The sequence below is a fragment of the Hemibagrus wyckioides genome, linkage group LG24 (genome assembly GCF_019097595.1).
Source record: "Hemibagrus wyckioides isolate EC202008001 linkage group LG24, SWU_Hwy_1.0, whole genome shotgun sequence".
NCBI lineage: Eukaryota > Metazoa > Chordata > Actinopteri > Siluriformes > Bagridae > Hemibagrus > Hemibagrus wyckioides.
The window spans coordinates 11,043,446-11,068,664 of NC_080733.1; the positions used below are offsets into that span (position 1 = coordinate 11,043,446).

Here is a 25,219-nt window from a genome sequence, read left to right on the forward strand (position 1 = left end):
GTGGAATAGGTTTAACAAAGGACAATAACTAATTTTAAGACAAGTACACAGAAAGCATAATGATCATACCCTGAAAAGGTTGTCTCATGCTTACATAAATCTCATAAAAGAAGAAACTCCTGATTTTTTATTTTTTTGCTATAAATCTTGTTCTCTGTATTTTAGAGCTATGGAATAAGACATAGTTTTGTAGGGATACTTGTGGAAACTGGGTCCAAACAGTACAAATCATTAGGCAGAGATAAACAAACATCCTCACAAAGGCTCTATTATCCTGTGTCAGTGCACCTTTTCTCCTCTTGAAAGGAGATCTGTCTTCAGGACATGTCCGTACAGTTTACAAGCTCTCAGTGATGCTGATGAGAGTTGGCTGCTCATGCATGAGCTAATAATTGACCCATTTTCCAGACCCACAAATAATTCTTCCTGTATAAAACAGGGGATTGATGAGGGCTGCTAATTCACTGCATTCTTATCACTGCCAGGACTCGCATGCTGAGCATTCTAGTGTGACCTCTGTAATCACTGTGTTATCTGCATTGTCCTCGGTTTGTCATGTGCAAACTTTAAGTCTGCTAAATGTCTTTTGGCTGGCCAGACAGTACCTGTCAGGATTCAGTGCTCTGCACCTACAAAGTGCCACCTTGTTGACCACAGGGAATGTGTCTGACGTTAATTGAAAATGTCTAGTCAATGTGTTAATGCCCAGTGAAAGGAGGGAACTTTTGATGATGTCATTCTAACTCTTGACAGCTACACAGACAAGCCTGGGACAAGTTCAGTAGCTCACTGTGCAAAAGAAGTTACCAAGGTTCGGCTGAGTTAATTCATGGCACCCTTCAACAGAATGGGCAAAATTTATATTCATTATATTAAATAAACTTTATCTAGTAATCTGAATATTCCACTCCATAATTTTTCTAACAACTATTGTCTCTCACAATACATATCTATTGTCTCACTGACACCTTAAAACACTGTTAACAAAAATAAATCGTCATTGATATTTTATTAAGGCCTTATTGGTGCCTTGACCCAAAATCAATACTCAATATTCTATTATAGACATGTAAAATCCCTTTGCATGAGGTAGACATCCTAATCCAGAGAGACTTTCATGACTTCCTGGTGGTGGTGGCTCACTAATATTTAAAAACTGATTTGTAGCTGCTGTCATGAATTCTGCAAAGTATCAAGATATATAGCCAAAAAATTTGGTTCTAAGAGGTTCAGACTTCAATCATGCACCAAAATCTACATCTAAATCCTTACCCAAATCCACATCCAAATCCACACCCATATGATGTGAAACCTATTAAAAAATTTAGTTTGAGGGTGTCAATATACTAAGAAAGATGATATACACAAAGATGATCCATCTTGAAAAGTGTGTGTGTGTGTGTGTGTGTGTGTGTGTGCGTATGTGATGTCATTGTGTGGACCAAATGTGCCCACTTGATAGTTTTTCACAAGAAAAAAGGCATAGGCATAGCATTAATTTGCTGCATTAATAATCATGTCATGAAGGATCCTCATAAGGATAGCAAGACAAACTTCTCTGTGTGTGAGTGTGTTTAAGTATTTCACATTAAGGCCCCCAGTGAAAAAAATAACAGAGCTGTAATGCTTTAAAGTCAGAGCAGTTTCCCAATGGTGCTAGCTTTACCCAAAACACTCTTTAGTTTCCTTAAAACTGACTAAAGTGGTTGCACTTGTCATTCGTCATTTTGTCAGCACTATAGGAAAAAGTGACCTCAGGGATGTATGAGCCAGTGTGTTTGCTATAAAGTATGTAAACTGAGAGATTTATCCAGAAAATTAATAAGCACATGATTGGTAAATGAAATGCCACCTGCATCAACACACTGAAGAACTGAGAATACTGCTCAACAAGTCGATTATTGCTGCTCTTGCTCAAGAGAAAATTCTCTGCCTACTATATGAACTACATTTACACATTACTACAATATAATGTGTGTCTAGAATTATATTTTTATTATAGGCTGAGAACAACAGAAGCAAAATTCCAAAAATATTTTCTAAGCAGATTGCTGAAAGACACTAAATGGTTCAGTGAGCTGTATATAATTAAAAATATTAAAAATATATTAAGAAAAATAAATGCTGTTTTTCAATATATAGTAAAATCTAATTGCTAAATCCTAATATTTTTATTCAGTAATTCTGTGTAAATAACCTGAAGACGCTGTGTCTTTCAGAAGAGTAAATGCATCTTATAATTAAAAAGACACATATAATTATATAAACACCAATACTACATAAAAATCTGAGTAAAACAGATGATATCCAATATTTTTAATGCTTAAAAAGCTGCAATCATCAGTACTGCTGCCACCATTATTGTTATTTTTCCTTAATGGAAATGTTAAATAAATATTTATTCCTATATAGAAATCCTACATTGTATATTACATGCAAAAAGTAGCACCAGTCTAAAGATTAAATGTTCTAATGGAACCAGTTGGAAAATAGACAGCTAAGCTAAACCATGGCCTTATATTTAGAAAGTGCCTTCCTGTGTTAATATTTCTGAGACAAGATCTTGAAATATTTTGACAGATGCATATACAAACTCAGGCAAATGTCTCATTTATTAATAATATAACTCTCAATACAATGTCCAGGTTTGACAGTACTGTGTGTTTTCTATAGCATTACTTATTCTATTACATGATCATTATTTATTCATTCATTCATGAAATATCCAGGAAGTGCTTTATTCTGGTCAGGGTCATGGTGGATCCTGAGGATATCAACATATCAGTGGGTGTGAAATGGGAATACACCCTGGATAGGATGCTAGTCCAGTGAAGAGCAACACACACACACACACACACACTCTTTTACACACTCTTCGCACCTAGGGACAATTTAGAGTAGCCAATTTAGCTACAGGAAAGAGTTTTTGGAGGTGGGAGGAAATCAGAAAACCTGAAAAAACCCACACTGGTACAGACTCAAAACACTGTTCAAGTCTGAAGCAAAGCAACAATGCTTCTCAGTGTGATTAAAAGCAGATTGCAGAATGATTCCAGAGTCAATTTCCATGCTGTATGTAGGTACAAATCTCAATTATAAAATTCTGATTTCCTAGATCTTTAGAATGAGAACATTTCATATGATAATTCTTTGTAAATAACCAACAGCTATCTGTGCAATGGCTGAGAATCAGTTCGAGATACTACCAGAGTGGGGTGTTTCCCTAGTGCTTACCTCTCCATTGAAGAAGCAGAATATTGTTGCCACCAACAAGCCCTTAAAATTAGAAAAATAATATAGGCAAATAATTACAAAAAGTCTTTGTTACTATTTAAACAATTCACTCAACCAGAAACAATACCGCCAAACATATCTCATTTACCTGATAATGCAGTAATATGTGCATGATATAGTCATAAACTTCTCCAGCCAAACGGTTTTCTGGCCTCCATGGGAATATGACAAATTGGATTCCTAACAAGGGCACGAGAATGAGGGTGGCTCGTACTGCTTTCATGTACATGTTGGACTCTGCACGATGAGTGTCCTTGAGCTTCAGCACCAAAACCCTCACAATGTTTAGCAAAAAGAACAAGTTCACCTACGAAGAAGAATGATTACAAAAATTCCTGAATTTCCACTCATTTTTATTCTCATTTAATTTCTGAGAATAAGCTCACTGTTTTTTAATCTACACAGAAAGACCGAAGAGATTCACCTTCCATTAATAACAATTCAAATTTAAAACAAGATTTTAGTGAAATAGCAGCTATAAGTATTAACTTACTGTATTTCTGGCTATTTTTTTAAACTCATTTCTAGTTTGTTTTATAGTTTTATTGCCAGATAATTTTACTAATTTTAGTAAAATGATCTGCTATTTAAAGCTTACTATTATTAATATTTTAGACATAATAATAATAATAATAATAATAATAATAATAATAATAATAATAATAATCCAAAAAAACTGGTTTATTTTAATCATATAATAGGAAAAACTACATAAATCTGATAATATTGAAGACAATTTCACTTGTAAGATGTTAAGATGACATTGTTTGAGGTGTAGATAAAGTAGCAGCAAAATCAAATGCATAAATGAAGAAGGTGACATTTTATTAAAGATGAACACTCACTAATAAAGCTGCCACAATGGGTCCGTGAACCACATACAGCAGATGGGTCTCCACGCTCATCCAGCAACTGGTAGAAAAAGACAATAAAGCTTGCATCACATAAAGCTTACAGGCCCTCCATAAATATTGGAACAATGACAATTATTGCAAGTAAGGGATTATGCAACCAAATATAAGTGTTGTTTACTTCAAGACTATCTTTTGGTCATCTGCCACCAAAGTTGCCACGTTTTAAGCTGTTTAACACATCTAGATTCAAATATCAGGAAGTAATAGCTGCTCTATCGTCTCATATTCGTCTTTTGATCTCAAATCTAAATGCATTTAGTGTTTAGCAAAAACAAAATAACTGGCCTTGTTGCTCCACTGTGTTCACAGGGGACAGCGTATGTGCCCACTGAGCCAGAATCTACTCCGTATTTATAGCACGAGGGCAAAAGAAAAAAAAAAATCATTACTCACTTGTCGTCAAAATACTTTTTTCTTGCCACTGCATGGATGGAGGCAGGCACCAGGGGAAAACCTTTAAAATAACACAGACATGTTGTCGACAATGTTAGTATATCAAGGAAAAAGGTCATTTTTCAAGAACAAAAAGGGTTATCAATGTGCTTAATAACAAATAATTCCTCTTTTTACAATATGTCCTACAGTTTTTGGATGATGATGATTATAAATACAAATATAAGTTTAAACACCCACTATTATTTATTATATGTTTAAAAGACAACTCAAAGACTGTTAAGGTGTAAGCTTACTGCCCAAATACTGCCCAATGATATTTTATCTTTAAATTGTTGCCTATTTATTCCTACTGTATATTGTCCACTTTATCAGTGCTGCCACAATCTTCAATTCAAGTGTCTTCAATATTGCCTTCTATATCATTCAGAACTGCTGACATACGCTAGCAATTTTCCAATAAGTTGTCATAATAACAACGCAACTGGCAATGCAGTGGGTGCACAAGGATGAATTAAAAGCCCATCTGCTGGAGATAGCACATTTGTAAACGCACAATGTTTCCTGCCTGTGGATTAGCTAATTTATCAGGGTTTGCAGAATGCTCCAATGTTCTCTCTGTGAAATTCCCAAGATGGCACATTCAAGAAATGGCAAAGGAAATAAATTACACAGCAACGTCTAACACAACCACAAGGTCATTGTGGTAAGATTAAGCTTTCCTGTTAACAACCAAAGGTCTTCCTACTTTCAGTGTTGTTACATATTGCAATGCTGGACCAAAGATCATGTGACTAACTTGATTTCACTCTTCCAAATATGTACCAATTCGAATGACACAATCTGTGAGATATGTTATGAAGGTGAAGATGGAGGGTGGTGCTGACGTTTGGATATTTTCTCATATTAAATCCAACCACCATTTCATTTATTTTTAAAAACTTTCTCACGAGATGAGAGTTAGGTGGAAAGTGCACATAGATATGTTCTGTGTTTTGTAGCTTTCGTTGCTAAGACCAGACACGATGCGTGACACGAAGTGTTGCAACTGCACTTGCTTCTTTACCCAAAACCAATAAGATATCAGCAATTCAGAAAGAAAGAACAACATATCACAATTTTATACTTCAGCAGATGGTTTAAACGTTGCTGCTGTCTGTGTGAATGATGTGAGTTTGATGCTGCAGTCCATGTTTTGCCAACTGGAGGACTGCAGTATGGATACAGATCCACAGAAGTATTTCGACAGACCAAACCAAGCACTCAAAAAATATTGAAGCAAAGTCAATAAACATGAAAAAAATGGCCATAGTTCAGTGACTTTGATTTGTTTCTTTTTAAAGAACTGTCTCAGCTTCTGCAGCAGACTCTCTGTTGTGTTTTATCTAATAGCATACATTTATATAAATGTTTTAGCTGAAGGCAGTTCTGTCCTTGAGAAAAGATTTTCTTTCTTTTTTTTACCTAATTTTATTTATTCTCTGGTCTGATTGGTAAAGTGACAACATGGCTTGTTTCAAGTCAAGAATAGGATTCTGCTCAGCACGATTGTTCTAGAGGTCTATGCCTAATTAATATCTGAATACATTCAATTGCAAAATCTTTTAAGTAGCTGAAATTTGAATGCAGTTTAAATGTATGTGACAGTAATACTATGCACAAACACTTACTACTATAAAATCGACCTAAATATCTGGTGGTCTGCGAAAACCCATCAGATGTTCCCAAAAAATCTAAAAATGTAGGTAGTGTCAAATAAAAAATGTGGGTTGATTTCTTGTCAATGCACATTATGCAATTGTGTAAGCCATATTCAAGCTGATAGACATGTATTTTTATGTAATTAATCTATGACACTGCAGACATCCTCTAGCACATTATAGCTGTCTGTATGTCTTACTGTGGTGTATTACTACAGCGGTACAATATTAAGGAGACATTATATAAAATAGGACCTTCTTCACTGCTGGCTTGTAGCACTGTGATGCAGCACAATAATCAGTTGGATGAGTATTTGTGTATGCATTAGGGATGTAAAGAGTAGTTCAGTAATACATTCCCTAATCACAGCTGTGGAGATTGCATCTATTCAGGGCAGAGGAAGGAAAACTGTGAGGCAGTTGGAAATGAAGGCAAACTAAATGTACACTGTTAGTCTGAAATATATTAAACAGAATGAACTATTCAACTATAGTTCAACTATTGCTGTTTAAGACTACTTAGACAATTTTTTTCCTTTTACTTTTACTGTTATCACTTTATTCTGACTTTTTGTTAAGTGTAGAAGTGTGTATGAGAAGCAAATTTGTCCCACATGTATTTTCCTTGTCCTTTAAAGATATTTAAAATGCAAATAAAATCCTCTCACTGTTGCCTAGTGAATACTTTCAGGACCAGTGCTGTGCAAAAGAGCACATTTTGCATGTCACTATCCAGTCTCACTATCCAGTCTCACTTTCCAGTCCCACTATCCAGTCTCACTATCTAGACCCCGTATCCAGTCCCACTTTCCAGACCCACTATCCAATCCCACTATCCAGACCCACTATCCAGTCTCACTATCCAGACCCACTACCCAATCCCACTATCCAGTCCCACTTTCCAGACCCACTATCCAATCCCACTATCCAGACCCACTATCCAGTCTCACTATCCAGACCCACTACCCAATCCCACTATCCAGTCCCACTATCCAGTCCCACTTTCCAGACCCACTATCCAATCCCACTATCCAGTCCCACTTTCCAGACTCACTATCCAATCCCACTATCCAGTCCCACTTTCCAGACTCACTACCCAATCCCACTATCCAGTCCCACTTTCCAGACCCACTATCCAATCCCACTATCCAGTCCCACTTTCCAGACTCACTACCCAATCCCACTATCCAGTCCCACTTTCCAGTCTCACTATGCAGTTTCACTATCTAGTCTCACTGTCCAGTCCCACTTTCCAGTCTCACTATGCAGTTTCACTATCTAGTCTCACTGTCCAGTCCCACTATCCAGGCTCACTATCCAGTCCCACTATCCAGACCCACTATCCAGTCTCACTATGCAGTTTCACTATCGAGGCTCACTATCCAGTCCCACTATCAAGTCCCACTATCTAGTCTCACTATGCAGTTTCACTGTCCAGTCCCACTATCCAGGCTCACTATCCAGTCTCACTGTCCAGTCTCACTATCCAGTCCCAATATCCAGTCCCACTATCTAGTCTCACTATCCAGTCCCAATATCCAGTCCCACTATTTATTCTCACTATCCAGTCCCACTATCCAGTCTCACTATCTAGTCTCACTATCCAGTCTCACTGTCCAATCCCACTATCCAGTCTCACTCGGCCCACTTTTGAAGGTGGCTGTCAAACCTCGTTTAATGCCTTTCAGTGTAGTTTTTTTAGACTCATTTCTGAAAATTTTACAATGTGATTCAGCCTGGGAAAATATCCCAGACACTGATGTAGACATTGCATCATCCATTGGAACAAGAGTGGTCATTGAGATAAGAGGACAGGGCTGTAGTGATGAACATTAGCTTCTGCACTGCAGAATGATGTATTTCAGATGAGCCGCATGAGTGTCCACATGAGTGTGTTTTAAGAAATTGTACATCCTTAAACAGTAATATGATGTACAGATTTATAGCATATTTGTTGCATTTTTACAGCATCGCAGCCTAAAAACATACAATTTGTAGCCTGTGTCTGGTTATTAACTGAAGTGAGGTTTGACACGTTCTTCTGTGTTGTTTAAAATGTCTGGAAAATGCCTATGGAAAATACAAGTGAAAATACATGTAGCTGACTACTTTAATAGACTACTATTAATAGACTACTATACTTGAAATACTAGTAACAATTGCCCCCTGATTTACCCTAAATCTACTAAAACCTATAATAACACTCACATTATTGAGAAAGCTGGTGCACATGCATGATCTGTGTTTATAGAAAGCGCTGTGTTGAAACTCACCCCATCCTAAGAGATAATACCAGTGAAGGTGCTGTTCCTCGGCGAAAACTGCGACCACGATAAGAGTGTGCAGATAAATGCCCTCACACAGCATCCAGAAATAGTTACAGCCCAGTATGTACATGTGGAAGAATTGTAGTACCTTACAACCAACCTACAGCAGCACAAAGGAGAGAAGGAAGAAGTAAAATGTGTCTTTACGTTTGCAGAAGAACAACTTATATTACTAAACCCTGGGGCTAAAGTGTTTCTGACAGTGTTCAGTCCTTAAAAGCTCTCTGTTTGGACCAAAACAACTAAAAACATGTCAGTTGGATGGCATTCACACAAGCACTTATGTTTCTAACTGCTGCCAAACAGCTGCCTTATCACCAACATACTTATGGTTATAACGACATTTCTATTTCTATGTTGTCTTCATTAGAAACACTTTTGATGGATAAAAATACTGCTTTATATACTGACATTCTTCATTGTTTTAAAACGTTCACCCTGTTCCCAGGCTACTCCTCATATCCTCTTGATTTGGACACATTAACAAGATTTAGAGCCCTTGTCTTTCTATAACAGCTTCCTTAATACTTGAACAAATTGATTCATACTTGTTGGGAATATTCTAACTGCCCAAATGTTGTTGTTTTCTTGTCTGCAAAGTTTTATCAGCAATAATAATTTCTAAACTGATTCTGTATATCTGCACAGGTCCACCAGACTGACCAGATAAACCAGCATTCTAGCAGATCTGATGAGACCAAGCTGAATTTTTGAGCAGGGTGGAGAGGGAGTAAATCACTAAAGTTGATAAAAAAAAACAGAATGGAATGAACAGAGCAGTCCAACTAAATAAATCCCTTCTCTAAGCTAAAATCTTGTGTACAAACAATGCTCATTTCAACTTGCTGAAAGCTGGGCTATACAACACAATACCTGTTCATTTCTTGTGTGATTTCAGAACTTTGAACGGTTCCATGTGTTATAAATAACACAACAGACTACAGAAGGGAGAGAATCTGCTGAACAGTCTGACTAACAGGCATGTTTTTGGACTGGAGCTGAGCGCTGACAGTCTGACTTGCAGTCAGAGGGCACAACGAAATGAAAGCTGGCTACAGAGGTTACCACATGGATTAAATGTGAGGTCTTTTCCTTTGAAAGAACACAACAGTGTGTGTAGCAGCAGAAGTGAGATTAAATCCAGACTCAGTTGATTTTACATTCTGACCTCACAACTGCTCTATGCTCCATTTTATTCCATAATGTTACCCCGCTGGGCTTTTTACTCCAACCTGCCAGCACAGTCTACATTCAGCACTACATGTACATCTGCTTACACACCTCTCCTTTTCTTTTTTCATTCATTATCTCGCTTTCTCTTTTCTTCCTTCCTTCCTTCCTTCCTTTTTTCTTTCCTAAACACACAGTCACACATGTTGCTTTTTTTGCTCTGCATCACATGTAGCATAAAACCGCTCAATGTGTTGTTTTGTTAAAAGCCCACCAGGATGATCTTCATGGTGTGTATAAATAGAACAGCCTCCAAAATGAACACAGCTCTGTATTTAATCATCAGACAAATTCCTGGATCAGTAAGATTCCATACACACACACACACACACATACACACACACAAACAGCTGGAGCCTTGTTATATACACATTTAACACCTATTAGATAAACAGTACTAAAAATAAAAATACTCCATCCACTCAATACGATCATGTGTAAGTGCTGAGATCTGTGATCTGTGGTACGGGGTTCTTACCGGGTTCCTCTCCACAACTTTAGGGTTGTTGACCACACATGTGAGGTTGATAATAGTGAAGGCGGAATTGAGCACATAAGAGCAGAACAAATTCTTGTGCAAGGTGATCCTTTGACAGCTTAGACTCCTAGCAACACAAATCCACAAGCAATAATAAACTGAACAATCAATCATATAAATAAAAAAACCAAAGAAATGCACATGCATATATTAATTACACACTGTAGACTTTTATGTTTTCTGTCAAATATTATTAGTATATTATAGAATTACTGAAGCTTGAAATGAAATAAAATAGTCTTGATATAAAAACTACATCATTATCACATGCATGTCTCATTACTTGTGTTATATGATTTTTAATTTGAGGGAAAATATTTTTTATCTGCAATATAAATGAACGTAGAAATGTCTAACTTTCACCCTACAAACACAACGTGAAAGCCTTAATGCAGTAACCAGAACAATAAATCTCAAAACCCCGGCAAGACTATCCTGGCTCCTATTATTATAATGTGATTGTCAGATGCTACCTGTGCTCTGTTTTGTGCAAAGTAACATTAAATCATAAAAACCTAAACTTAAACTGTCTTATGGGAGTTATTCTAGGATAAAGATTCTTCTAAATGCAACCCTAATATCTTCAGTTAAATAAAACAACATGTCATACAGATTTCTACCACTGATAACAAGCATTACTCACTACCAAGTTCATTTTAAATATAAATATAATTTTTTTTTTAAAGGTTACTGATACAAACCACATTTATTCAACACAGTCTGGATAATCTAGAGAGTTTTCAGACCTTCATTGCTTTTCTTCTATTCAGATTCTGCACATTTCCTATGTCTACTTCATGCCGCTGCAGTTAGCAGATTTAGCCTTAAGAATAAGCATCTTTACAGCATTTAGCAGACATCTTTATCGAGACGCCCTTATCCAGAGCCATTTATACAACTGAGCAACCGAGCATTGAGGGCCTTATATTGACATGTATAAGTACTTGTCAATGATGGGGTGGTTTGATGCGGCCAAATGTAAAGCAGAGTTAATTTTACTGCTCCAAAATTCATTATTTTTCTTCAAAAGCATGAATTCAATTTGTAAATGTATTAATGATCGACATTTATCATACATATTATTTACATGCAATGTTACATGTAAATGTGCAACGTTCCTGTTTATCACTTACAGTGTCATTCCTCCAATGTTAAATAAACAATTAAATAACTTGTTTCTGCATTATGTGCCACATCCTAAATACAAGACAAATGACTAAACAAGCTGTTTGTATAGAAATGATAACATTATAACAAGTGCGTAATTAAAACCCGTGATCTGCCTTGCTGTCAGCACTACACTCAAACCTGCTGTTAGAGAAATTTAATCAACACCTTTTGACTAATCAGAAATGAGAATTTAAAATTCTGTGGCATATAGTAGAATACATGTCAAAAAAAATAAAAATATGACAGTCTATGTGAATGATTTACTTCTAGTTTAATGTAAAAAATAAGAAGAAACAGTGGGTGTTTTGTTTTTTTTAACTAAAATAACAGCCTCTTGCTGCTAAGAGATTAGGCTTCCTGCTTTGTAATTATCCAAGCAGAGAAAAACACATTAACATAATTATAAGGCAGATGCAACAACTATCTCAGGTTATACAGATGGTGGTTTGTTAACAACTGTCTGAATAAGTTTCAGCAAGCCAGCAAACAAAAAAATGCATGACAAAAATAAAGATAGAAATCCTGCCCATTAACAGAGTCATCTCGTTCACATGACCTCACCCATATGGGCCACAAAAATCAGCTGCCTTGTGTAATACTGTTCTTGGACAACTGGCAAGAACTGAGGGAAAACTGCACAGATTTTCCAAAATCACACATTTTTAACCAATCTTTTCTGGCAGTGATCAGGAAGGGGCATAAATAAAAGCCTTGTGCAGTGGTGTAATGTCACATTCCTCTGTAAACACCACATCTGGATGCAATAAGGTAACGTTAAAGCCTTGGGGAGATCAAAAAATAAATATTACATTTAGCAATAATATGCACAACAAAGTGCAAGTCTCAGCTATTAATCATTAAATCATTCATCATTAAAATTCAACAATTTTTTTTACTTGTTCAACACCGCTGGAGATGTTTAAATGAGTTACAAAAACCTGAGGCAAAATAAAAACAGACACCAAAAAAAAACCATGCCGACACTCCTCCTATTTATTCCCAACTCTGCCTTCCGTCTTCTGTCACTTCTATATTTCTCTTCTGGAATTTCAGCCCAAGGTCTCTAAGCTCTTTTCCTCCTACAATTCCTGATCATCCTCATATCACAGTCATCAATAAAGGTCAATAAATCAGTGAAGACACTGCAGATGCAAATTACAACAGGAAATACAAAAAGAGCATGACCCACATGGGAAGAGGAAGTATCCACTTCACCGCCAAATGGCTTTTCCTTTGTTTTTACAAGTGATGAAATGTAAGTGAACAATGGATAAAATGAAGGTCAATTATCATCCATCCATCCATCCATCCAGTTCACCCACCCAACCCACCAATCCATCCGTCCATCTATCCATCCATCCATTCATTCTCCTGTCCTGCTGGGTCACAGGGAACCTTCAGCCTATCCCATGAGACTCTGGGCACAAGGTAGGATACACCCTGAACAGAATGCCTAGTCTATCACAGAGCACAATCTCGCACACACTCACACACACATTCATACACAACGGACACTTTAGAAATCAGCCTACACATGTCTTTGACTTAAGTTACACATATAACTATTTTGTGCAAAAGTTGACTATTTAATTTTCAGTTTAAGCCTCATTTAATATCCCTTTCATGTCAAGACAAGTCAAGAAGCTTTTATTGTTATAGCTCAATTTTATTGTTATATCTCAATTTTTATAGCTCAATTGTTGCACTCTCACAAGAAATCTACACTAACTCAAATTACCACTCTTTACAACCATGGTGAGCAGAAAAGTATCTCAGAATGCACAATACATTGAATCATGAGATGGATGAGCTACAACAGCAGTAGACCACATCAGGTTCCATTCCTGTCTGGCATGAACTGGGATCTGAGTTTCAACTGGGCATAGACAAGGACATTGGACATTTAAAGGTTGGAAAAACATTGCCTTGTATCTCTTTTACCATAGATTTCATTCTAAGATTAGATGAATTTATAAGCCATCTTGTGTAGTGTCTTTAGTGATATGAGTTCTATAGATTTTGCAGCAAAACCATCATACAGATTACATTTTGAGCTATTTCTGGTTTAAAGTGTGAAAAAAAATGCATGAGGGAAACAAATGAAAACAATGCAGTTGTATAGCTGTACACTGAGTGTAGTACACATTTGTCACCAAGAACGATTGTTATATCTCTGTAAACTATACCGTGTGAATCAATCCACGAAATTGAGTTTGCTTGACTAACTATCTATCAGAGTTAAGAGGGAAACCAAGTCAGCATGAAATGACGCTGTCAAAAACCTGCAAAACACTTTTGGTGTCATTCGGCTTATAAACCAGTCAGCAAAACTAATGGACATCAAGGATTAGAAAGCAATAAAGCCTGAAACTAAGAAATAAGGTTTTGAATGTAGAACCAACTGAGTTGGAAAGAATGATAGAACTTTTAATCCATTCAACTGCAGTTTAAGCTGTTAGAACTTTGCAATGATTTTTATAAATGGCTTTTATCGGCACTTTACTGAATGTGATGTAAACTTAAATTTCGATCTTACAATGTGAAACTAAGTAGACCCATTAAAAATAGTACAGAAAAAGTGAAAAACATGGCAGAGTAGTATGGCATTGAGCTACTCCATTGTAAGGGCACACGCATCTTTTATTTTCACTGTTAATGGACTCTGATGAAGCATGCCATTAAAATGAGTCCCTGGTAAATTCCTCTGAGATGAATAAGGTCTCATTAATTTAGAAAATCATAGTCACCAAGAATAAATTCAACTCCTTCAGCATCAAGATGAACAAATCTAGCAATGTCATCTCACAACATGTCATGCTGCTCCAGTACTTGACATTGGTGCAAATTTAAAGAAACAATGAATAAAAAACAATGAATCTAATAGGATATGCTTGTAAGAAAATTAACGAATTAAAAAAAAGGCAAAATTTGTTACATAAAGAGCAAATATTAAATACATTAACATTTTCATTTCATTTCATTGTCTGTACCGCTAATCCGTTCTATACTCGGGTCATAGGGAGCCTGTCAGGCATCATCGGGCATCAAGGCAGGATACACCCTGGACAGAGTGCCAACCCATCGAAGGGCACACACACACACTCATTCAGTCACGCAATCACACACTACGGGAAATTTAGAGACTTCAATCAGCCTAGAAGCATGTCTTTGGACTGTGGGAGGAAACCAGAGCACCCAGAGGAAACCCACCAAGCACACACAGTGAGCGGGAGTGAGACTCGAACCCAGGATGCTGGAGGTAATTTTCTATGCTGTAGTACAATTTTAACTCGACATTTCTTTGCAGTTTTTTAACTCCCTATAATGGAGCCATATAACCATATGGAGCCATTGTAGTGACATAGTCAGGAATTAATGTCAGGGGAAATAAATAAATAATATAATCACACACATTTCAGGTGACAGTAGTAGAAGTCCTTTAATCCTCTTGCAATCTTGCCACAATAATGTTCAAAGACATAGGAAATAAAACACCTTCCATTGAAAATGATTAAAATAACATTCTACTAATTGCATCTAACCTATCAGAAAAATGCATGAATCTGATTGGCTAATCCTGTTTCTCACCATAGCAGCTTTTAACCAATAAAATTAAATGATTAAACAAAGTAAGAGAAATCTTAGTTTAACAATGTTGCTTTATAAACATCATTATAGTGTGCAATTACCGCACAAAGCATATTATTTGATGTTTATTTAATCAACCACACTATATGTGTGTAATGATATCTACAAACAAATAGATATTCGACAGGGGGCTCAAAAACACAATTCCTCATTGTACAACTGCTTGAAAACCTTCTAAAAAGGACAGCTATGAGCTAATAGGGTTGTGTAGGAAACACCTAAACTTACCTGAAGTAAAAGAATATTGCCAGAGAGATGAGGAGGGACGCAATGGACAAAGCATGACCCACGATTGCCATGTAGTACAGAATGTATGCATTCTGCAAAATACACACAAATTCACAAGATACAACTGGGAATATTTTAGCTAACACAACACTGAGCAACACAGACAATGCCAAACTTTGCTTATTCCCTTCGCGCTTGTTTACTGTCAGATGCACTCCTCACTATTAACAGTCTGCAAAGGGAACCAAGTGTGTTCTCTGCCATCTGGCATCATAAACTCTTGAGTGTGCTAGTATTTGCTAGGTATTTCAGACTTCTGTGAATATTTAGACATTAAGAAGCAATGCTATAAATTCCTACCTTTAACTTGTCCTTAGTATAGGCAACACAGAGGGTATAGTTGGACCATGTTCTGTTTGTCTCAGGATGTAGAAACCAGTTTCCAGACTCATCACAATATTTTATGGCCTTTTCTAACAAAAGAAGAGAAATTACTTGACAGACATGTTCAAATTTCTAGGGAGCGTCTTTCTTCAAAAGAGAAATTTCAAAGCTTTCTAATGTTCTTGAGACTTGACAACAAACAACAAGAATGGAAATCATAATATTTTGCCACATCGTATTGCACTAAAATTGCAGACAAAAACATTGTTTGTGAGAAACAGCACTGAAAAAAGGAATATGTGGTCAGTCAGATTTAGGAAAAATATCTTGTGTAGTTTACATTAAAAAGGTGTTTCTCCAAAAAGTGATTTCATTGCTTAACTTTGCAAACAGGTACTTGAATCATGCATGGTACAATAGTGCAGTGATAGTATGATTGCAATGCACCGCTGTCATGGGTTTGATTCTCAGGTCAGGTGTGAGCTTGGTAATTGATTTTATTCAAGCCTTTAAACATGTAAGCTCAAATCATACTGGATGTATGAAAAATAAGTGTGTTCCTGTTACTCAGTCCCATTACATGGAATCAATGTACAAATTTAAATTAAGTAAAATCAACAAGCCGCCTTTTCAGTGTGGATGAAGATTCAAACTGCAAGATCTTTGTTTTGCTTTTACCTGTGGGGTCAAAGTCAGGGAAGTAGTTGGGGCAGTTTTGAGATGTGTATGTTCCTGCAGGTGTATCATCCCAACAAAGCCACCCATCCCACGTCCGGTTACAGTACAGACCTAATGATTAGATAGATAAATTTAAACATAAATGATATTTCACTACATGACATTACATGAAATGACATGATGTTACAGTTCTTGAAAAATATTACCTGACTTGTTAAATGGTGGGTCTCTGTTCATTTTCTCAAAGCATTTATATTGACCATCAATGATTTTCTTCCTCTCCTCTGTTTTCTCAGTTTCCACAAGACTAACCAGGGTTTCTGCTGTGGTATCTGGCTCTATTTCACCATAAACAGACCCTTTCTGCAGAAAAGCCATTAGAAACAATCAACAGAATAGAACTGCATGAACTACAGTATAACTGCTCTTACATGAACTGTAAATAAACTAACTACTTCATTCTGTTACTGTTAAAAGGGTTTTTCAATCCAAAGTAATTGGTACATGGCCAGACCAGAACTGCTGTAATTACCTTTAATTTGTCCTTTGAGATGCTGAGACACTGAGACCAGGTATTATTTATTGATGTGCCATGAGCCCAATTACCAGATTCATCGCAATATTTGGTTATTTTTTCTGTGTAAGGGGGGAAAAGCATAAAAAGCAATCACTCAAGCTACCATATAGCAGTAACTGTGCCAGTGCTGTACCTTGAGATCAATCAGTGCATTAGCACAGTGTGTGATTGTAAATCACAGTGATTTGTATACTGGTCTAGACTAGAACAGAAGAGTACGGCTATTAAATCTCTTTAGCCTTTACCTGTTACCATCCAGTGTTCACAGAATCTATGAAACTGGACCTATGGTGTTTATGCAAATGACAAGCAACATATTCTAATTAATATTTATTATGTAGCAATGTAAATCATTTCTTATACAGTCATTGTATAAGGTCTATTTAATGATCGAATGTAATAGACTTGCAGAAAACCTACCCCTAACTATATAATATATATTTCCTGTTTATATCAATGACTCCTCCTTGCTGTTTTATATTTTGACTTTAATTAGCTAATCACAACGAGAGAATATTGTTGCTGTGCCTTTTCTCTTACCCCGCTAAAATATAATCTAAAGTAATTCTTCATACATAATTCAGCATACATAACTTGCTAGCTTGTTTCTTTTGCTTGCCAAAAAAATCTTGCTAGCATAAGCGGACAAGTCTTTACAAAGTGGCTCTATTCGATCTGATATTAGAATGATATTTTAATGGACAAAATGTGTAATTATGATAACTAAAAATCAGCAAATGGTCAACAGATATTTGCAACCTAGCTATCTAGCTTAAAGTGTTGATTAAACTTGTTAGCCAGATCCTAAATTCAACAGATTTAAGAAATGTGGATGGACAGAGGATTATCATACCACTAAATATTTTATGGCATTGCTAATTTTGTGGTTTACATGTTTAACTGTAGCAAATATCTTTGTCAGAAAATAAACAGAAGGTATTTTTATGGCAAATTGACAAACTAAGGAATACTGTAAAGGTGAGATATATTAAACCTTTCTTAACAAACAAATAGGTCTGTCAAAATAATATTTTATTGATATCAGGGCTGAAAACTCTGAAAAGGAATAATGTTGCTTTTTTGGGATCTTTAAGCTCTTATACTGAACAAGAGCTAATAGTTTAGCGCCACTCCCCATCCCCCACAGTCTGGAATGATCGGCCTGGACTCAGGGAATTTTCCTTCAGGTTTTTTATGCTTGTGATTCCATTTGAGGAGAGAGATCAAGATGTTCCTGTACTGCTTTCTGCTATCCTCCAACAGCTAATAAATTGTTTTCTGGGGTTCCAAATAAAATCCAGACAAGCTTTCCCAGACACCTTCAAGGGGGAAAAATAAAAACTACCTGATGAAAACCGGTGCTGTTTTCCTGCATTTCATGTTAGAGGTCAATGAAGAACATGCTGCAAATTAAATATCTGTTTGAGGTAGCTTTTCCAATTACCTAAAGGGTCAAATGTCAAGATGGGCTGTACAATAATAGCTTCCTGAGGATTACCTGAGGTGTCAAAGGGAGGGTAGTCTGGACAGCTCTGAGAAGCATAAGTCCCAGCTGGAATTTCATCCCAGCACAGCCAGCCATCCCAAAATCGCCTACAATGGAAAGCTAGAAAGAAAGACATTGAAAAGGATTAAACAAAAAGCAGCTTCTCCCCAGGTATAAATTTGAGCTCAAACCCAAACTCATGTTCCCAGCTAAATTAGGGCTTTAGTTGTCACGTTGTAAAGATCATTATCCTGGGCTATTAGTTTTTAGTTTATAATTCAGAGTGCAGTGCGTAGCATAGCCGCCTCACAGCTCCAGGTTTCTGTCTGTGTGGAGTTTTGCGTGATTTCCCCGTTTCTTGTATTTTTCCTCCATACTCTCCAGTTTTCTCCCACCTCCCAAAAACATGCCAGAAGGTAGATTAACTATTCAAAAAACTTAAATGAGTGTGTGTGCTTGGTGTGTGTGGTGAACTGGTCTCCAATTCAGGGTGTATCCCTGCCTAGCCTCCAAATGTTGCTACGAAAGGCTTTGGATCCACTGCTATAACAACCACCATAAAGCTGTTACTGAATATGAATGATGAATGGATTTATACCTAGGATTAAAATACTTTAATTTTCATAGACGTTGTTGCTTCTTTTGCCTTTTTTTATGGCATATACAATATTTTCTCAAGGCAACACACTAGTTGTTGTAACATTTCAGAGAATTACAATTTTCTATAGGCTTAACAGCACAAAAATGTGTATATATTTTTTGATTACTGAACAACTGACTTGTCCTATTTTGTCCTAATCAGTGGACACATGAATAATCTTGAAAAACATGAATGATTCATAAATTCATCCTAAAAAGAAGGAAAGAAATATTGTTGATATTTTTTGCAATGCACTGGCAATATACAAAAATACTACAGCTTTTAGACATTTTTTATTTATTCGATCTAGTGTACAAGCACACTAGATCATATACGCTTATTATAACGTACTCCACTAGCTAACTATCTCATCTTACAGTATTATTTCATGTCAGTTGAGTTTGTGGGCAAACAAACCATCAGACTGGGAGGCACACTGGAGATTTTACTTTGCTTGTGGGTTAGCTAATGCATTTATGATGTGTACATTTCTATTTCACCTGACACTATGCAAAAGTTTTGAGATCTCACACACACAACAAGACACAACATCAGCTCTTATTCAATATGTGTGGTGGCCTGAAAAAAATCCACTGGATGTCGCTGTAGCTGAATTCAGCCGAAAATCAAAAGATCAGATTTCGAGAAAATCATTTGTATTTAACCATGAATCAACTTTTTAACCTTGCCTTCTTGCTAGTTAAGGAACAAGTTTAAAAAACATTGGTGAAAACAGTCAGTCTGCCTATAGATGTCTAAACCCCTGATAAGTTAATTGTGACTTAATCAGGTTTTGGTTAGAAGTCTGCAGTCTATGTAAAAGAAAAAAAATGTTTCCTATTCTACCTGTTTTATTGCGTATCCCATCTCTGCTCAACAGCTCCAGACATTTATATTGAGATTCAGTCATAATCTGATGCTCCTCCTCCATCACCCCCATAGCAGGAGCGAGAGAAAAGTCTGTGGTTGGTTCAGCTTTGGGCTCCCCTCCACCCACAGTAGTTATCCACTGTAAAAAGAGTTGCATTGTTGATAGACTATATCAACATAAAAAGTCACACTGAATGGGGTAGATAGCACACTGGCTTATGTTCTGCCTGAAATGAGAAATGACAACAAGAACAAATTCATTCCTTCACAACTAGTGTGAGAACTAACAGCCTTTTAAATCTGCAGGTTCTGCTTTTATGCCATTTCATACTTCGAAAGCACTTATTTTTTTTAAAGCATGGTAAAGTGTGTTCGTTAAAGATAGGAATGGTTCATAAAGGCAAGAGCTCAGCTAGTGTCATCATTGTGCAGTTTAGAGTAGCTGAGATCAAGCCTAGGCTTTTTTCTATAGCAGATGTATAATGCTCCATCTGCAATGCTTCAGATAGCATCTGTAAAAGCAGCATCTGGCATGAGTCATCACACTTATAATTCTGGAGAAAGACGGAAGGTAATTCAAAAGCAACCTGCTTGTGTTCCTCTTAAGCATCACATGTAAATGAAGTAAAAAAACATACATATATTACCCAAAAGAATACTGCATTGCATTAGAAGTAAAGTAGTCCTGTTCTTATCTTAAATGCTTAAAAATTGAGAGTTTTTCTCTGATGTCCCATGTAGCAGTTTAGCAGCCGTACATATGATGTCACTCCAAACATTGAAGTAAATGACGTCATACATACGACCACCAGGCCACCACTCATGTCAGCTCAAAGAGCCACTTCACCTCTCAGCAAAACTTGATCTCAAATGCTAATTCACTCCTACTCTACAGCACACCTACAGTACTCCGTGGAAAAGCCAAGCCTCTGCAACCAGACCACTTACCATTTTCTGCAATTTTGCCCAAAAATCATTTTACCATCCATCCAGAAAAAGCAATTATTTATAGTACACATTAACATTTCATCACATAAGTCTTCATGATTCGCACCATTTAACAGGTAAGACATTCATATGCATACCCACCAGTGGCTTCAAGGTTTCTAAAAGCAGCAACTAAACTGCCAAAAGCAATAAATGAAATGTTATAACAGTGCCAAGGCCACTTCTGAGCTAACCAGCATTTAGACAGCTGTTCTCCTGTTAAATGATAAGAAGAAAATAAACCAAAATACATTTATAAAAAACACAAGCTCACCATTAAGAGTGCAGCTTAATTTCTTTGGGAATGTAGTGGGTGAAAAGTATTTCTATTTGTCTTTCCATTAGTCTGATTAAGGCACACTTTGAAAGGTATTTATATTGCAGCTGAGAGAGAGAGGAGCTAGGCTACTGTAAGTCTATTAAAAGTGTGCAAAATGTTTTTCTGGTTTCTTAAAATTTATCAGGGCATTTATCAGATCGGTTCTGGTTCAGTTAAATTACATAACATTTCATCACTACTCAAAAGTGTTCAACAGGCTGAAATCCATTTTCTGACTTTAAATAGAAAGAAAGAAAGAAAGAAAGAAAGAAAGATGTGTAAATTATGAGTATAGCACCATAAACAATTCACATATTACTCAAAATGCTACCTAAATCTTCTAAAAATTACACTACAAATTGCATTATATATCTTAAATGAATGGAATAAAATGTTGAATAAAACATCACAGGTTACTACATTCTCTTAGACACAAAAGCAAAGAGAAAGATAGATAGATATCCATACATAATGTATGTACATACAGACAGATAGTGAGGCTACCAGATTACAAAAAAGACAGAAAGAAAGTCAGGCGGGATAGACAGATAGATAGATAGATAGATAGATAGATAGATAGATAGATAGATAGATAGATAGATAGATAGATAGATAGATAGCTGGATGGATGGATGGATGGATGGATGGATGGATAGATAGATAGATAGATAGATAGATAGATAGATAGATAGATAGATAGATAGATAGATAGATAGATAGATAGATAGATAGATAACAGTAAATAACAGTGACAGAAGCCCATAATTACACCTGAATAAAACACAGGCTTTGTAAAAGCACAGTGAGCTTGAGTGAAAGAGGAGAAGAGGATGAGGAAAAGCACTTGACATTTTGGACGAGTGTTTCCTCTCCTGCCAGACCGCTATAGCCCGCTGTCACACTGTAAAAGAACTGATTATGTTTGGAGGGTTTTACATGTTCCATATGCGACCTGCTGACTGCAGCACAGACACTGAGCTGCACACTGGAGAGTTTGTACCTAAAGTGATTTTTCTTCATCATTTTTAGGGAGGTAGTCATATCATTTTTCTGAACAAATTGAAGCAATTATTGTCTGATGGAGTACTGAAATACATCAAATTAATCTCTTTCATGGCACAGATTTGCAAAGTGGACAAATGGAGTGAGAAAACTCGCCAGAAAATAACTTACAGGATTTGAGAGTTAAGTCTCAGCTTTGGTGTGAAAAGAACTAGACTGTGTTTATACAGTAAATATCAGTCTGCAATGTACAACAGGTTCAAGTGCAACAATTGTGGGGGAAATAAAGGCATTGTGGGACTTTTTCCTCACTATCCTATCAGATTATAGTTTAGTTTAAAAATGTAGTAAGGTGAGAAATAATAATGGTTACTTTAGTAATCTGTCCCTTTACCTGAATCCACCTTCCTAATATTAAGAGATGTGAACAAACAAATACTTCCTAATGTAAAAATGTGTGGAAAAAATCATACAAATTTAAACAAACAAGTGTGATGTGGAGGATTTCATACAAATAATGTTACAAGAAAGGTCATGAATACTGTGTCCTCCCCTAACCCTATGCTTAACCTCTGTATCTTTTAATACAACAAAAGCAATGCAAATAGATATAAATTTTCAACGCTGACAAAGCTATGAATAAAATCTTTTCATACTCACCAACACAAACAACATTAAAAGCCAGTAGATACCTTTCCAGCCCATGCTCTGAGATTCTATCTGTCTGGAAAGTCAAGAAAGAGAAAAGTGTTAGACAGATATTAGGTCCAGGGTTACATTAGATTTGCTGTTTGATTTATTGTCGAGTTCCTCTCTGTGTGGAGTTTTGCATGTTCTCCTCATTTCCTCTGAGTTCTCCAGTTTCCACCCACCTTCCAAAATCATGCCGGTAGGTGGATTAGCTACTCTAAATTGCCTCTAGGTGTGAATGAGTATGTAAATGTACATGTGTGATACCTTTCATTTGACTGGCACCACATCCAGTGTGTATTCCTGCCTCCTGCTCAGTGCTCACTACTGGCTGGATCCACCACCCTGACCAGGATAAAGTGGTTACTGAAGATGCATGAATGAATAAGACAATTAAACCATCAAGACTGTGTTATCAACATGATGTATTGATGTAAATTTGTCTTTTCTCAGGCACTTGGCTCCCTGTCAATCTGCCTTCCCCAACAGATCTTTTCAGTCACACCTTGTAAATCCACTTTTTGTGAGATAATTACTCTGCTGTGTAACCAGACTCCCTCAGTGTGTGTGCTTTCAGCGCCTCAGTAGGTAGCACCACTGATGGACACAATCCAGAAAGCCTCTGGATCCACTCTACCATCTGATACAGCTTAGAATCTACAACAGCCAGAAGTCTTATTCCCCGTGTTAGTTGGGCTGGGGAGTAAACTGTATATTACCATATTACCATAGCGTGCACTCACCTGTCATTTTCAAACCTGTACTTTTGTGTTGCTTTCACTCTCAAACCTGTACTGCAAATGCAATATTGGCAACCAGGAACCAAAAATATTACATTTCGACAGCATCAATTTTTTTCAGAGAGCATTTCAGTACACTGAAACTGTAATCTCTCTGCAATTGTTGTTTGTCTCAGATTAGCAGAAATGTACTTTCTGTAGTATTTTCCCATCAGGACAAAATGAAGAAGAATTTAATTTATACAAAGTTCCAAATAAATGTATGTGTGTACAACCTGATACAGTAGATTAGTAAGTATACATGTTGTATACAATATACTGTATGTTGACTAATGAGTATAGACTTTTTTGTTTGTTTTGTGTTGTGTTATTTGTACAAAATATTTTGCACTAAATTTTTGCACTAAACTTTTAGCCATAATGGAGAACTCTACTTTCGTAGGCCGCTTAGGTGAAGCCGAGAAGCTCTTTCGGTGGCTAAATGATACACCTGTGCAGCAAGTGTATTTTGCACACAAAGCAATCCCAATTTATAATGAGTCGTACTCCTCCTCTCACTGTCTATTTAGCACTGTAGCCATATTAATCAGTCACGTAATATGCCATAACCTGGTGTAGACCATTTTATACCTATGCACATACAGAATTGAAAGCCAATTCATCTCATGGTGTCACACAAATACCCACCCACCCATTCACACACTCATTCACACCTGAGGCAATTTAGCATAGTCAGTCTACATATAGAGATGCGGGATATATGGAAAACCAAGAGGAAACCCACACAGACATTAAGGGGGAACAGAAAATGAACTACACACATAGTAACCAGAGCTTCCAGTCGATCCCAGTGCCTTGGAACTGGGCATCAGCTCAACCTACTGTGCCACAACACTTCATTTTTTTGGCATCCTCGAATTACTTTTTTTGTAGATACATTTTAAATAGAGGTTTAGATTCTTTTTTTTTCACCAAGAAATCACAAAAATGCAAAACGTTGCATGTAATTATTGTAATTGATGCATTATGTACTGGAGACAGAAATTAAAAGACTCCATTAAAGACAATAATTGGATGCCTGGTAAATTATATACCTTAAAACATTTGTAAAAATACACTCTCGGATGTTCTTCTAGCAGTGACTCAGCTTTAGTTTATATGAAGTCCTTAATTGGCTCCAACTTCACAATGTTTTCCACTCTGCTGTTCTGTATTCTTAAAAACACACTTCTTGCACTCTAAACATTATTCATTACTGTATATTTTAGTCTAAGTCAGAACTTAGACTGCTTTAAAATGTGTAATGCTTTCCAGGGATTCCATTGTATGTCTAGATACAGAACTGTCCCAAAATGCAAAAACATATAAGTACTCTGGTGATGAAGGATCCAATCAGACTGTCTG

At 36.5% G+C, this 25,219-nt stretch overlaps 1 protein-coding gene across 2 annotated transcripts in view; it reads right to left on the reverse strand.

Annotated features, from left to right (window-relative positions):
- The window catches only part of calcr (calcitonin receptor), a 55,278-nt gene that overhangs the window by 6,221 nt on the left and 23,838 nt on the right, over positions 1-25,219 (reverse strand). Inside the window, exons 2-16 of one of the 2 annotated variants that reach the window (XM_058378133.1) lie at positions 23,343-23,420; positions 23,046-23,109; positions 20,054-20,216; positions 18,580-18,687; positions 17,037-17,140; positions 16,711-16,867; positions 16,505-16,615; positions 15,803-15,915; positions 15,443-15,534; positions 10,337-10,463; positions 8,575-8,728; positions 4,602-4,662; positions 4,140-4,206; positions 3,383-3,601; positions 3,235-3,276 (exon numbers count right to left, since the gene is read on the reverse strand). In XM_058378133.1, the coding sequence (XP_058234116.1) occupies positions 3,235-3,276; positions 3,383-3,601; positions 4,140-4,206; positions 4,602-4,662; positions 8,575-8,728; positions 10,337-10,463; positions 15,443-15,534; positions 15,803-15,915; positions 16,505-16,615; positions 16,711-16,867; positions 17,037-17,140; positions 18,580-18,687; positions 20,054-20,216; positions 23,046-23,109; positions 23,343-23,365 (1,605 nt within the window). In that variant the 5' untranslated portion in view covers positions 23,366-23,420. The remainder of the gene's footprint in view (positions 1-3,234; positions 3,277-3,382; positions 3,602-4,139; positions 4,207-4,601; positions 4,663-8,574; positions 8,729-10,336; positions 10,464-15,442; positions 15,535-15,802; positions 15,916-16,504; positions 16,616-16,710; positions 16,868-17,036; positions 17,141-18,579; positions 18,688-20,053; positions 20,217-23,045; positions 23,110-23,342; positions 23,421-25,219) is intronic. The other variant, XM_058378134.1, reaches the window with a different exon arrangement.